This window comes from Nelumbo lutea, chromosome 5 (genome assembly GCF_056320005.1).
Source record: "Nelumbo lutea isolate HS-2025 chromosome 5, American lotus-T2T, whole genome shotgun sequence".
Taxonomy (NCBI): domain Eukaryota; kingdom Viridiplantae; phylum Streptophyta; class Magnoliopsida; order Proteales; family Nelumbonaceae; genus Nelumbo; species Nelumbo lutea.
In genome coordinates this window covers 41,512,427-41,525,728 of record NC_142688.1, presented here as the reverse complement: position 1 = coordinate 41,525,728, position 13,302 = coordinate 41,512,427, and the positions used below count along the sequence as shown (strand labels likewise).

The following is a 13,302-nucleotide window of genomic DNA, read 5'->3' as shown; positions in this document are numbered from 1 at the left end:
GCCAATGATGTTATACTGTGATAATCAGGCTGCCATCAACATTGCTCACAACCCAGTGCAACATGATAGGACCAAGCATATTGAAGTTGATCGACACTTCATTAGGGAAAGGGTTTCTTCAGGTGAAGTGTGTCTTCCTTTCATCACATCTAAAGGACAGTTGGCAGATTTTCTTACCAAAGGCATTCCCAAGGCAAAACTTCAGCATGATACGAGCAAGCTTGGCATGATTGACATCTATGCTCAGCTTGAGGGGGAGTGTAGAGAAGATGGGCCGAATGGCCCATAGGTTGTTTATTCTTCTTGTTATTTTGGGCCCATCCTGTCAATGTTAAGTTATTTTTTAAGTTCTTTGTAAATTCTGCCCAACTAAGGGCCTCCTTGTAATTACTCAAAAATATCTAATAAAACAGTGTTAGAGGACTGAGATAGAGACAGTTCGAAAACTCTTCTCAGAACCCTCATTGCCGAAACACACAAGTCTCCTCTCCTATCTTCAGTTTCAACACATATTGAGGTGGATAGACACTTTATTAGAGAAAGAATTGTGAACGGAGAGATTTGCCTTCCTTTTGTAAGGTCAGAAGACCAACTAGCTGATTGCCTCACTAAAGGTGTTCACCATCCAAAGTTTGCTAAGAACCTTGCCAAGCTAGGCATGATTGACATATATGCTCAGCTTGAGGGGGGATGTTGGAATGGCTAGACAGGGGTGTTTTTGGTCATTTTCTCCTTTCTTATACTCTCTCTGTATTTGGGCACCCAAATAGGGGCCTTCTTGTAATTATTAATTTTCAATTATAAAGTGAACTTTTGAGGGTGTGAACAGTGAACTTCACGCACCTCTCGACACATTGCTTTCTTCTTCCTCTTCTTCTTTTCTTCTCTTCTTTCTTTCTCTCTCTTGAAACCCTAGTTTTTGCAACTTGGTATCAAAGCGGGTAGAAGCATCTGGGAGTTAGTTTTCTATTGATCACCTACCCAGAGGCGAACTGCTGACATCAGGCCGCCGCATACTGCTGATCTCCTACCCACCATGTATCTCTAAAATTAACTAAACTATGACTAGAAGAACCAGAATCCAAGACCAAATCCCAAATACAATATGTAAAATGACCAAAATACCCCTATTTTCTAGAAATACAAAAAAAAAGATAAATAAAAAAAAAAAACAGTTTCGATTTCTTTGGTCTTACATCAGCTTGTGCCTCAATTGAGCTTATTTCAGTAAATGAGTCCACTAACAACCTAATTGGATCTGATATCCTACTTTTTCTCACAAAGTGTGTTAAACTCAAACCCGCATTCTCACCTTTGGCAGCCCAATATTTTAATTAATATTAGTTCTGATCTAAATCATAGGCTCTATATTTGGGATTCCATGAGCAAAATATCAAAATGAGTTAGATGATCCAAGTCCAAGCTTGGAAAAAATCAAGCCATAGCTCAATTATTAGTTCATGAACCTGATCTAACCAGAGCAAAGCTTGGCCAGCTCAGCTCAGCTTGTTTACAGTCCTATCATATGATGCATCAGAGAACTTTCATCCTATCACTTTGCTCTATCTATAAATAAAATGGAGTCATAGCACATCATTCTAATGGTAAATCAGACCCACTAGGATGGGGATGGAGGGATGGGCACCTAGAGCTTGTTCTTAAATCATGCCTTCAAGAGCACTGACCTAACTATCTTCAAGCTTCACATAGACAAACCTCAACAAGTAACTGCATTAGTCTTATCTGTTCACAAACTTCTGCAGACGGTGTATGGTCTCATTTTTCACACTCACACATACTATGGTATTGCTCTAGATTTCAAGAAACCAAAAGTTCTTGACCCTGTTTTCAAAAAAATCAAGAAAACTTGAAAGCATGTAAGAGTAGGTTACAGAAGCCTTGTCTTGTTTATTCAACGATCCTCCAGATTCATCTTAAGGCTAGGTTGACAGCATAGTTATAATAAAATCACTGGTTCAATTAGCATATCAACCCCATGACGAAGTGCCCGTTTGGGAGGGCTTTTGCACAGTAGCTTCTCATGTTTTGAGATGGGCCCCACATGAAAAATACAAAAGCTATGTTTGGTAAAAATCTGGAACACAGGCATGCACATTCTGAACGCCATTAGTATGACTGTTGAGTGAAGCTACTCCAAGTAGCTTATCCAGAACATGCACACACAACCACTCTGTAGCAGCTCAATCAGAACATAGACACCCTCCCAAACGGACTCTAAGTGATAAATATGTATGTATAACAGCATCTCTTATATGAATGGTACACTCGTGCACTGAGTTTCCAAAAACAACTCATTATACCCTCTCAAGTTGGCACATTGACAGACTAAACAAAAGAGACAAGATATGGCATATTATTGCTGGAGCCATTTTTTGGACTGTGGATGGAAAGGAACAGAAGAATTTTTGATAATTCCTGCTCCAAATATGATGAAATTTTAAGGAATGCCATAGCAAAGATTAAATCCTGCCGGGTGAGCATTATTCGGTTAAAACTGAAAAACCGAACTGGTTTTTTTGGTTTTTGGTTATTTCGGTTTTGTAAAATTTTGGTTTTGGTTTCGGTTTTCAGGTTTAGAAATTTGGTTAACCGAAAAAACTGAATTAATCGAACTTTATTACCTAATATATATATATATATATATATATATATATATATTAACATATAATATGTATAAAATATATTTTTTTAATATATAATATACGTTATATATTAAAATATACAGTATAACATATATTAAAATATATATGGTTTTGAAATTCGGTTTTAACCAAAATAACTGAAAACTTTGGTTTCGGTTATACCGGTTTTTTAATATTAGGTTTTGGTTCGGTTTTTCATTTAAAATTTTGGTTTATTCGGTTCAGTTTTTAACCGAATAAACTGTTTGCTCACCCCTGATCCTGGGACTCGATTCACAAGAGCTTTCAGAATTTACGTTATTCTTTTTAGTGTCAACTGTCTTGGATGAATAGAACAGAGAACAAAAATAAACTTAGGGGTGTCCAGAATGGTCAACCCCCACCCCAAAGAGTCACTTATATATTAGAGAATACGTACAATTACAATAATGCCCATACAGGACTGAATGAGAAAATAAAACAATGTAAAAGTACAAACTGTAATGTACAACAGGGACTATACTAATTGGGTACATCAAGTCTTAGAATCTCCACACTTAGGCCCCAGGATTCTATTTTGAGTTCTTTTTGCTTCTTTGTCTATGTATTTCTAGAAGATTTCTGCTGTACAGATTCTCTTTGTATGGGGATGGGCATTCCACCCTCTTCTCTTTTATCAATCAACATAGTATACTTACCTTCTCTCAAAAAATGAGCTTATCTATTATGTTGCATCCTTATTCTCTCACACAATCTTTACCAAAAATAGAAAGAAAAAGTGAGCAGTTACATAGATAAACCAATATGCTTCTAAAATACATCTCCTGTATCACTAAAAATGTTTTTTCAAAGTGCTTTTGAAGTTTCTACCAAACAATGCTTGAATAAATTCTTAGATGTTGTGTATTTTTATTATTAACTCAAACGAGATCAACTTCTTACTCTTAAAGCTGCTTCCCTATTTCCAGATGGAGCAGTTGGACATATTGTAGTTTCAAAATTAATTGCCTGAACAACTCCCCTATCCTGGAGACGCTCTGATATCGTAGCAGCTAACTCAACACCAGAATAGCCACAGCCAACAACTGCCACACGTATTGGGGATGAATTACTACCAAATTGCTTCCGCTCAAGTGCTTTTAATTTTTCATCAACCTTCTGCATCATAAGAATATCAAAGATGTAATGAATAGGTATAGAACATTTTCCTCATATCCAGAATTATCAGGAAATAAAAAGGCAAGAAACTCCTATTGTTAGTCTCCAATCACAGACAAATATAAACAAATAAAAGCCTATAATACCCGAAAACCTGAATGGGCTTAGTATAGACCTTCCCACACAAAATGTTACCAATGAAAACACTGGGTACTGTAGTCTGTAGAGATGCTTCTACAATCAAAATAGTTGACATGTTTGACTCTTAAATGTTAATACTTTACACTTTTTATGTAAGCAAAAAATATATAAACAGTATAATGTAACCATTTTGATTGTCAAAAGCTTCACAGATATTATAAGTTTTCACACAATTTAATGGGATATAGTGTTGTAGAAACAGAGGGTAGCTCCATTGCAACCTGAGTGACCAAGGTTCAAATCTTAGAAACAGCTTCTCTGAATGTGCACGGGTAAGGCTGAGTACATCTTTCCCTCCCCAGACCCCACACTTGTGGGACCGTAGGAGCCTCATGTACTGGGCTGCCCTTTTATAGGGATATAGAAATAGATAAGTGGCACAAAGAACACAATAAAAATAAAATAAAAAATAAAAAACAAAAAACAAAAGAATGATATCAGCATATTGAGTGGGATACTCAAACCAATATGATATCTTTCACATGTCAATGTCCATATCAAAACCAATAATGCACAAGAAAGTTTTACAGAGATTGAGTTCCATGTCATATTCTTTTTTTTTTTTTTTTGAAGAGTCAAAGGAAAACTTTATTAAAAGGAAAAAGAAATACAGCAGGAAGATGATAAGATATCATCCGAAAGGAGAGAACAACTAAATGACCCAACAAACAAACGACATGACCCCTTTAACAACACCTGAAAAAACAAGCATGCAACTTACACACCAAAGACTCGAACTAAATCAGACTCGAGCTAAAAACCTTGGAAAAAATCTGGCAGAGAGGCTCAATATTCATCCACAATTTCATCCTCCTGATCTGAAACTTCCTCATCCCAAACTTCGCCTCCTTCCACCAGAGCTTTTTTCTTTAACTTCTCTTCCTTTTCTCCTTTCAAAGTCCTCAAAGGCCCTCCTAGAAAATTCTTCACCAACCCAAAAACAGAGACCCAAACTTTTTCCGATTGTCACTTCTCTGTCTACTCACTGCTGGGAGAGCCACATCGCCTGAAGCAAAGCCCTTGAGCTCATTACTTTGCACTTTCATGCTTGTACCAGAATCAGAACCCTCACCACCCTCCTTGTTGACTTGGACGTCCTTCCCCAAACGAGAATCTCATGACTGTGCCTTCATCGTCATTCCTTTAGACTCATCTCCATGAGACAAACTGCCTCCTTCCCTTCTCTTGTAAACCCATTTGTAGTTTTTTGTGGGTCCTGCCCCTGCCAGACCAAGCTTCAACCTTGAGAAGATTTTCGTCACATGCACTACATTAGAGTTTCTTAGGCTGTGCGATTTCCTGCCATTCACTCCATTGAACAACTCAATTTTCTCTTCACTCTTGCTTCTTCGACTCAAGTAACATCCAACCTACCAACCTTCACCTCCTTAAAACGAAAAGCGCCTGCAGCGTGGTTCTCATCCTGATCACCAACGTTGTCTTCATCTTCTCTCGACCCTTTTCCTCCTGCCACTTCCCCGATCTCAAATTCCACAAAGATGTCAGTACCTCCTTTCCCAACTTCCTCAGCCCCCTCTTCCAACCCCCACTCTCACAGGGGATACTCTTTTTCTTTAATACATTATCTCTACTTGCCCAAGAAAAAAAAAAGCTTATGTTACCATGAGAGACAACTCAAAATCTGGATGAAAAACACATAAGAAAATCCAACTAGCACAGTCTCTTTCTGCAAAAATACCTTAGTTCATCAGATATTTGCATCCTATAGAGTCAAAAATCCTTTCCAAAGACCTAAGATGAAGTAGGCTTACCCTGCAATTTTTGTCTTTGATAAACAGGTCAACTTGCAATTTTATTATGTATCTTGGAACATGAATCCCATTAAGACACTTTACCAGTGTTTTAAAAACCAACCCAAAGGCTGAAACATTTTTGCCTCTGGGTCGTCAGTCAGAAGTTCAACCATCCAGGTCAGATGGGTAAGACCATAACACGTATATATACATATGTATGTATGGTTTATATATTATATCAATATAATATATAATATTATAATATATATAATATACCGTATCAATTAAATAATATAATTATATCCTACATGTAATATATGTATATAAATGGCTTATATTAGGTCAATTTTATAATTTTATTTCAGTTTTTAATTTTATATTTATAAAAAGCTAAAATTTGATATTTGGGGCCAAAAAAGGCATTTTTTGGCAAAAATAGTGGGGCAGGGCACCAAATAAGGTGCCTTTGGCACCGTAGGAGTAGGGGTGCCAATGGATTGGTTTTGGATTGGATACTGTCCAAACCAAAATCAATTTGGACGGGTTGGGCTGACCAACAAGACATTAAATTGGACCAGTCCAGACTTAATGGTTCAAAGTATTTATTGGATTGGATTGGATTGGGTTGGATTGAGCCAATACCTAGCTCATTGATAGAAAATAAGAATATACGTGTCACTAGACCAGATTTGGGTTAGAATTAATCTAAATTAAAACAATTTTGAACAGATTGGACAGTCCAGACATTGAATTGAACCGGTCCAAAATGGTCCAAATTATTCATCAGATTGGATTGGACCTGGTCCATTTGTAATGAAATCACATTGTACTGGATCAGATTGGACCAAATCCAGTCCAACTGGCACCCCTACTTAGGAGCACGTAGATCTTGAATGTTAACAAAAATCAAAAAAAAAAGGGTTAACCACCCAGGCCGCATGATGTTGACCAAGTCAACAGTTTTTGTCAATTTTTGGGTTTTAGGAAAACCGGGCCTAGAATTATCAATAAGATAAATTCCGAGAATTATCACGAAGCAAAAACAAGGGAAGGAGGAAAACACAGGAAGAAGACTAAAGAAACAATTAAAATACAAGTAAAAATTAAGAAGCCTTGCCTCATGGCATGAAGTAGAAAGGATAGGATTAGGAATGAACTCAATGAAGTTATCAATAGGAACCTAGGAGTAGCTCCAATAATTGATAAAATGAGAGAGAATAGATTAAGATGGTTTGGGCGTGTGCATAGAAGTCAAGACCACCAACTGCTCAAGTTAGAAGAAGTCATTTGTTACACATTGAAGGGAAGCACAAGAGGGGAAGGAGGAAAACACGGAAGACTAAAGAAACCATTAAAATACAAATAAAAATTGAGAAGCCTTGCCTCATGGCATGAAGTAGAAAGGATGGAATTAGGAATGAAGTTAACAGTAGGAACCTAGGAGTAGCTCCAATAGGTGATAAAATGAGAGAGAGTAGACTAAGATTAGGGTTGCAAATGGATTGGATCATGATCTGATCCTATTTTGTCGAATCCGGATCTTCGGATTGGATCGGATACGGCATGGATGGTTATGCCATGGCTCATGGCATAGTAAACTCTAATTCTTGAAACCTGTCACATTGTCACATTATTTATAACATCATAGCCAAGATAGAACAAAAGATATTTGAGAACCACTTAGTTTTTGAATCTCCATGAACATTAAAAGCAGAGACAATATCAATAGAAAGAAAAAAGGAAGAAGAAGAAGAATATACACAGAATATTCTCAAAGCCTTTATACATGCATCCTCTAAGTGAAAGAAAGGCAATCCAAACTCTGCAGCCAAGTGGTTCTCAAACTTGACCCAGTATTTGTATTATATCCAAGGATCAGAAGAAAATGTACTTGAGAACCGCTTAATTTTTGAGTCCCAATAATCATTAAAAAGCAAAGGGAATACCAGGAGAAGGAAAAAAAAAGAAATAAATACAGAACATTCTCAAGGCCCTTACACATGCATCCTCCAAGGTGGAGAAAGGCAATGCAAACTCTGCAGCACCTGGTACAAGATCAAGTTTGGCTTCAGCTCCCAAAGCAAGAACCAACCTGGCTGCCCAGGCAGACAAATGTAACATCAACCAAGGTATCAAAGTAAAATCAAGTACAAGAAACCAAGGCCAAAGAGGATTATACCACTTAACTGCTGATATACAGAAATCAAAAGTTATAGCAACTTCCTTAAATTTGCTTTTAAGTTTTATAAAATGTGATCAAGGACTACAGTTTAGAAATCCAAGACTAAGGAACAGACATGGTTCAATGCTGGGTCATTGTAAAAGTCAGGGATGAGGTATGGAAAGCAAAATTTAACTGTTAAAATAATTTCAAAGGTTGAGTAAAGAAGATGGCAATTTTACCAATCATATTCAATAAGTAGTCCACTTTCAAGATGCACCATTCCACCAGAACGGGTTTGTGTCAGCTGATTTATCTCAAAATGATCAGTGGGCTGTAAGAATTTCACTCTATCCTTGAAAAACTGCACAGTGGTGTTCACTAACAAATCTGAGAAACGGGGTGCTATTTCCCATGCATCAACTTCTGTTAATTGAAAGATCACAGATTATAAATTGTGCAACTTTTCTGAAAAAGAGCAAAACTAGTTTGAATGTATGAAGAATTCTAGCTCCATTTAAACTCTAAAAGACCATACCTCCAGATAGAAGCTCATACAGCATAGGCTTAAAAACAAAACGATCAGACTGATCTACAAGAAGTACCTGGATCAATTGGCCAAAAACAAAACGATCAGATTGATTGAGTTTTACCTTGAAATAAACAAATATCAATGCCATTCTCAATCTTGTTGAGAAGTTAGAATAGAATCTCAAAATTTATACAGGTGTGTATTGCGTACACCCAGAAGTTAATTAAAAAGGCATTTACCTTCACAGAATAATTTGAAGACTTTTTGAATAATAATAATAATAATCTGTGGAGGGAGCTGATTGCTGAGAAGTATGGTTTAAGTGATAACGGCTGGGATGCCCTGGACTCTCGATTGTCATATGGTTGTGGAGTTTGGAGAGGAATTTGTAAAGTTTTCCCAGTAGCAGAATTTGTAAAACTCTAGCTAGACCCTTGGTGTAACAAATTGACTGAAAGAAAATTTTCCAGAGTTATTTATTTTGGCTTGCAACAAAGAAGCTACAGTAGCAGAATGCTTTCAGATAGAAGGAACTTCTGATACTTAGAATCTTGCTTTTAGAAGAAATTGTTTCAACTGGGAGGTGCAGATGGGTGGCTGATTTGATGTCCTTACTGTGTAATCAGAAAGTCAATGTGGACAGACAAGATACTAGGCAGTGGAGATGGTCCAAGTCAGGTGTCTTTTCAGTCAGATCCTTTTATGTTGATCTGTTGGGAGAGCAAGATAGATCCTTTCCTTTCGAGGCCATTTGGTGAAATGCAGCACCCTCAAATTTGTTGTGTGGGTAGTGGCATGGGAAAAGTGCTTAACTAAGGATTTGCTGGTCAGGAAAGGAGCTAATCTACCAAACATGGAGTGCACCTTTTGCAACGACTATAGGGAATCTGTGAACCATTTGTTCCTTTCCTGCAATTTCTCTTAAAGTCTTGAATCATTTCAGAAAATCTGTTCCAGCTTTTGGGTGCTTTCCAGATTCTGTGAAGCCCTTACTAGCCTGGTGGAGGATGCAAGGAATATCTAAGAAAGGGAGAGCTTGCTGGGATGTGGTACCTCTAGCAGTTATGTGGGAAATCTGGTCTGAAAGGAATGGTAGAATTTTTTAGCATAAATCAAATCCAGAGGAGATGGTTATCAATTCTGCAGTTGACAGTTGAGAGCTTGGCTATACTCTTACATGTTTCAGTTTTGATGACCTTTCTTCCTCTTTTTTGAAATTAGATTTTTTGGGGAGGTCCTTAATGGTTGCACTTGTATAGAAAATTAGAAACTTCTTGTGCAGAGGTCCATACCTGTATATTTTTTTTTCAGTTAATACAATATACCTTACTTTTCTCAAAAAAATAATAATAATAATAATCACAATGAGACAATACCAGGACTTAGCATGCCCAGACCCAGAGTAGGGAATAACTAAATAAGTTCCACATTGGTAGATAAAATGGATCGGAACAATGCAACTATGATACTTAATGGGAGTAAGCAAAGTTTAAACCAAGAAATTGGTTCAAGGGGGTGAACACAACAACTGTGGAAGACTTAATATTACAACTAGGACTGTAAAGGGGTTGGGTTCAGATGGGATCTAACCATATCCAAATCTGATGTGATTATTGAAACTTCAAATCTAAATCCAATCAGAAATCCAACATCGGATTCAGATTTAATCCAAATCCTCTTTTTTGAGAGAAGGTAAAGTATAGTATCTTAGTAACATAAAAAGCAACATGAATAGCAAGAAGTTATACATAGGGACTATACCCCATACCCTGCTTTACAAAAAGATTGTCATGTACTAAAAAGGAGTTGTAGCCTGTATTTTTAAACCAAATATGTGTAGCTAACCAAGAAAACATTTAATCCGAATCCTCTTTGTTGTCTTTAAAATAAATAAAATTGTAAAAAGTTTAAAAATAATTACTTTTTAACTTATACATATATAGACCTGTTCACAGGCCAGGCTGGGCTGGGCTTTGCATATATATATCAACAAAACATGTTCATGCCCGAGCCTGAGCCTGGCCCTCATATAAAGCCCAAAGCCTGGCCTAGAAATTGGGCAAGAAGGTTTTTTTACTCAAAAACAAAACTGATTTATATTAAACAACTTCAAAGCCCAAAAATAATGAAAAATCTCAATATGGCTAGAGAGAAGAGAAGTGGAACAAAGAAATAAAATATATATAAATAATATATTTGTTATTATATAAAATATTATCATGACGAGATTTTTTGAGAAAGCCTAAGCCAAGCCCAAAAAGAAGTCAGGCTCAGTGTTCTGGACCTGAGCCTGAGTCCATGGGCCTAAAATCATGTCCAAGCCCGACAAATAACGAGCTGGCCCATTGAACTACCCTGCCCATGAACAGGTTTATACATATATAATAAATTTATATAAATATAGACTATTGAGTTTCCTTCTTATAAATTTTATATAGTTATATAATATATACTTGATTATATTATATTATATATATATATATATATATATATATTAAATTTTAACAATTCTAACCATAGATCTTAATTGGATCAGATGGGGTCAATTTCACATTTGATCCATTAAATGGATGCAGGTTCTAAGGTCCAGATCCAAAATAATTGGATCAGGTTTTGGACTTTTGGAGTCCATTGACAGCCCAAAATACAACTAGGACAATTGCATGAAGGGAAAATTCCCAATTAGTACCCCGTACTTTGGGCCTAGTGCCACTTTCCCCGAACTTTAAAATGCGACAATTCAGTATCCGAACTTTCAAAACGTGCCAATCCAGTATCTGCTGTGAACCAGTCTGTTAAGTGGCATTTGAAAAGACACGAATGCCCTTTGAGTGTCATATAATTCTCTTTATCAACCATCCAAACATTGATAAAAAAAATGAGCAGTCCCAAATCATTGCCTCTTCTATTCAGGAAAGTTAGGGTCACCAGAATACCCACTCAGACTGACCCCAACTTTCTTGAATAGAAGATGCAAGGACTTGGGACTGTTCATTTTTTATCAATGTTTGGAAGTTGATAAAGAGAATTAGATAAAACTCAAAGGGCATTTGTGTCTTTTCAAATGCCACTTAACGGTTGATTAACAGACTGGTCAATGGCAGGTACTGGATTGACACATTTTGAAAGCTTGGGTACTGAATTGTTGCATTTTAAAGTTCGGGGACCAAAGTGGCACTAGGCCCAAAGTACAGGGTACTAATCGGGAATTTTCCCTTACATGAATTACTTTTCCATTTCCAAATGTGCTCAACTGCATGCAATATTTACATGATTCAGACTCCAAAGGGAAAACATATGATGCTGGAAAGACATGGTACCGGAAGATCTTTGACCAATCAAAACCCACCCATGAATTTTGATGAATACCACCTGATTGTTGGTTACCACGTTTATAATACTGGTTGATTGGTCACAAGTTCTTGGGATATCATGTCTTTCCAGTATCATAATTGAACCCTAGTTCAAATAACTGTGTAAAAAAAACAAGAGGATCATATAGTTCTTTTGAACATTTATGGCTCTACAAAGGGGGCTGAAGCTTGTAAACTATAATATTAACTACTTCCTAACACAACAGCAAAAATATCCAACCTAGCTCTTCTACGATAAGACTGAAGACATCATGAAATACATTGCTCAAACTGAAATTAATTCGGATAGGAAAATTGAACTTCTACATGTTTGAAATTTAAAAAGAAATCACAAAGAATCATGATATCAAACTCTTTATATTCATTATTTTTCTACTTTCTAATACATGGTCAGTGGTATCAGCAATGCATGTGCTGCATCTAAACCGAGTGGATAAAGAACCCTAAATATCAGTTTTTCCTCGTCCTTTGGGTCATGATCTACTTAGATGAGTGGGAAGAGGGGAACAATAAGTCCCAGATTCATAATTTATGAAAAGAAAAGTGAAAATTTTAGTTTAAAATAATAAAAAAAGAGGAAATTTACAGGGAATGCAACCTAACATATTAAAGAGTCCATTTTTTATGGGTAACTGTTGCAACCACTTCAGGCCCAGGCCCAAGAGCCCAAAACAGTGCAGGTGCGAAGCCACCCATCGCGCAGTAGTTCGTTAGAAGACAGAGGGGACCAGTAGCCACAACAGCAGATCCAATCCCAGAGTTGGTTACACATGGGAATATCTGATTCTCATGATGAGCCATCTGAGCCAATATAAAAAGGCGCCCAATTCTGTAACTAAGTGATGAATAGAAAAGCCTTTCTTCTTCCTCTATTTTCTCTGCTCCCAGGAGGTCAGTCTCCCAAAGAGGCTACCATGGTAGGTGGTTACTACCAGTTGGTATCAGAGGCAGGCTACCACTTCCAATGCCACCGACACAATCCACTACAGTCAACAAGAGGGTCAATCAAATTGAGTTGGGTCTGCACCAGCTGGTCGCTGAGCTGAAGGAACTTCGGGCTACCATGTCCGCCATAGCCTCCCAATAGCAGACAGGGGAGTCTAGTCGGAGAGATGAGGAGACGGAGAATTCAAACTACCACAGAGGGAGGGGCAGCACACCGCTTCCAGGCAAGGTAACCAAAATAGATTTTCCAAAATATTCCAGCAGAGATCCCACCCCTGGATCTTCAAGGCTAAGCGGTATTTTGAATACCACAAAATCACTGCACACCAGAGACTGTCGATCGCCTCCATCCATTTGGACGGTGATGCGATCCTATGGTTTCAGTGGTATTGTCGCTCCCAACCACAGGTGATGTGGTCAGAGTTCACCAAGACCCTTTGCATTAGATTTGGCCCTACTACATTTGTGAACTACAACGAACAACTTACCAGGCTGAAAACAGACGAGAACGATGATGGAGTATCAACTGGAATTT

At 37.3% G+C, this 13,302-nt stretch overlaps 1 protein-coding gene across 2 annotated transcripts in view; it reads right to left on the bottom strand.

Moving 5' to 3' along the window:
• NDC1 (NAD(P)H dehydrogenase C1) overlaps positions 1-13,302 on the bottom strand; it is a 71,859-nt gene that overhangs the window by 13,665 nt on the left and 44,892 nt on the right. For both annotated transcript variants that reach the window (XM_088945363.1, XM_088945362.1), the window contains exons 4-7: positions 8,455-8,521; positions 8,159-8,342; positions 7,754-7,847; positions 3,585-3,800 (exon numbers count right to left, since the gene is read on the bottom strand). In XM_088945363.1, coding sequence (XP_088801489.1) covers positions 3,585-3,800; positions 7,754-7,847; positions 8,159-8,342; positions 8,455-8,521 — 561 coding nt within the window. The remainder of the gene's footprint in view (positions 1-3,584; positions 3,801-7,753; positions 7,848-8,158; positions 8,343-8,454; positions 8,522-13,302) is intronic.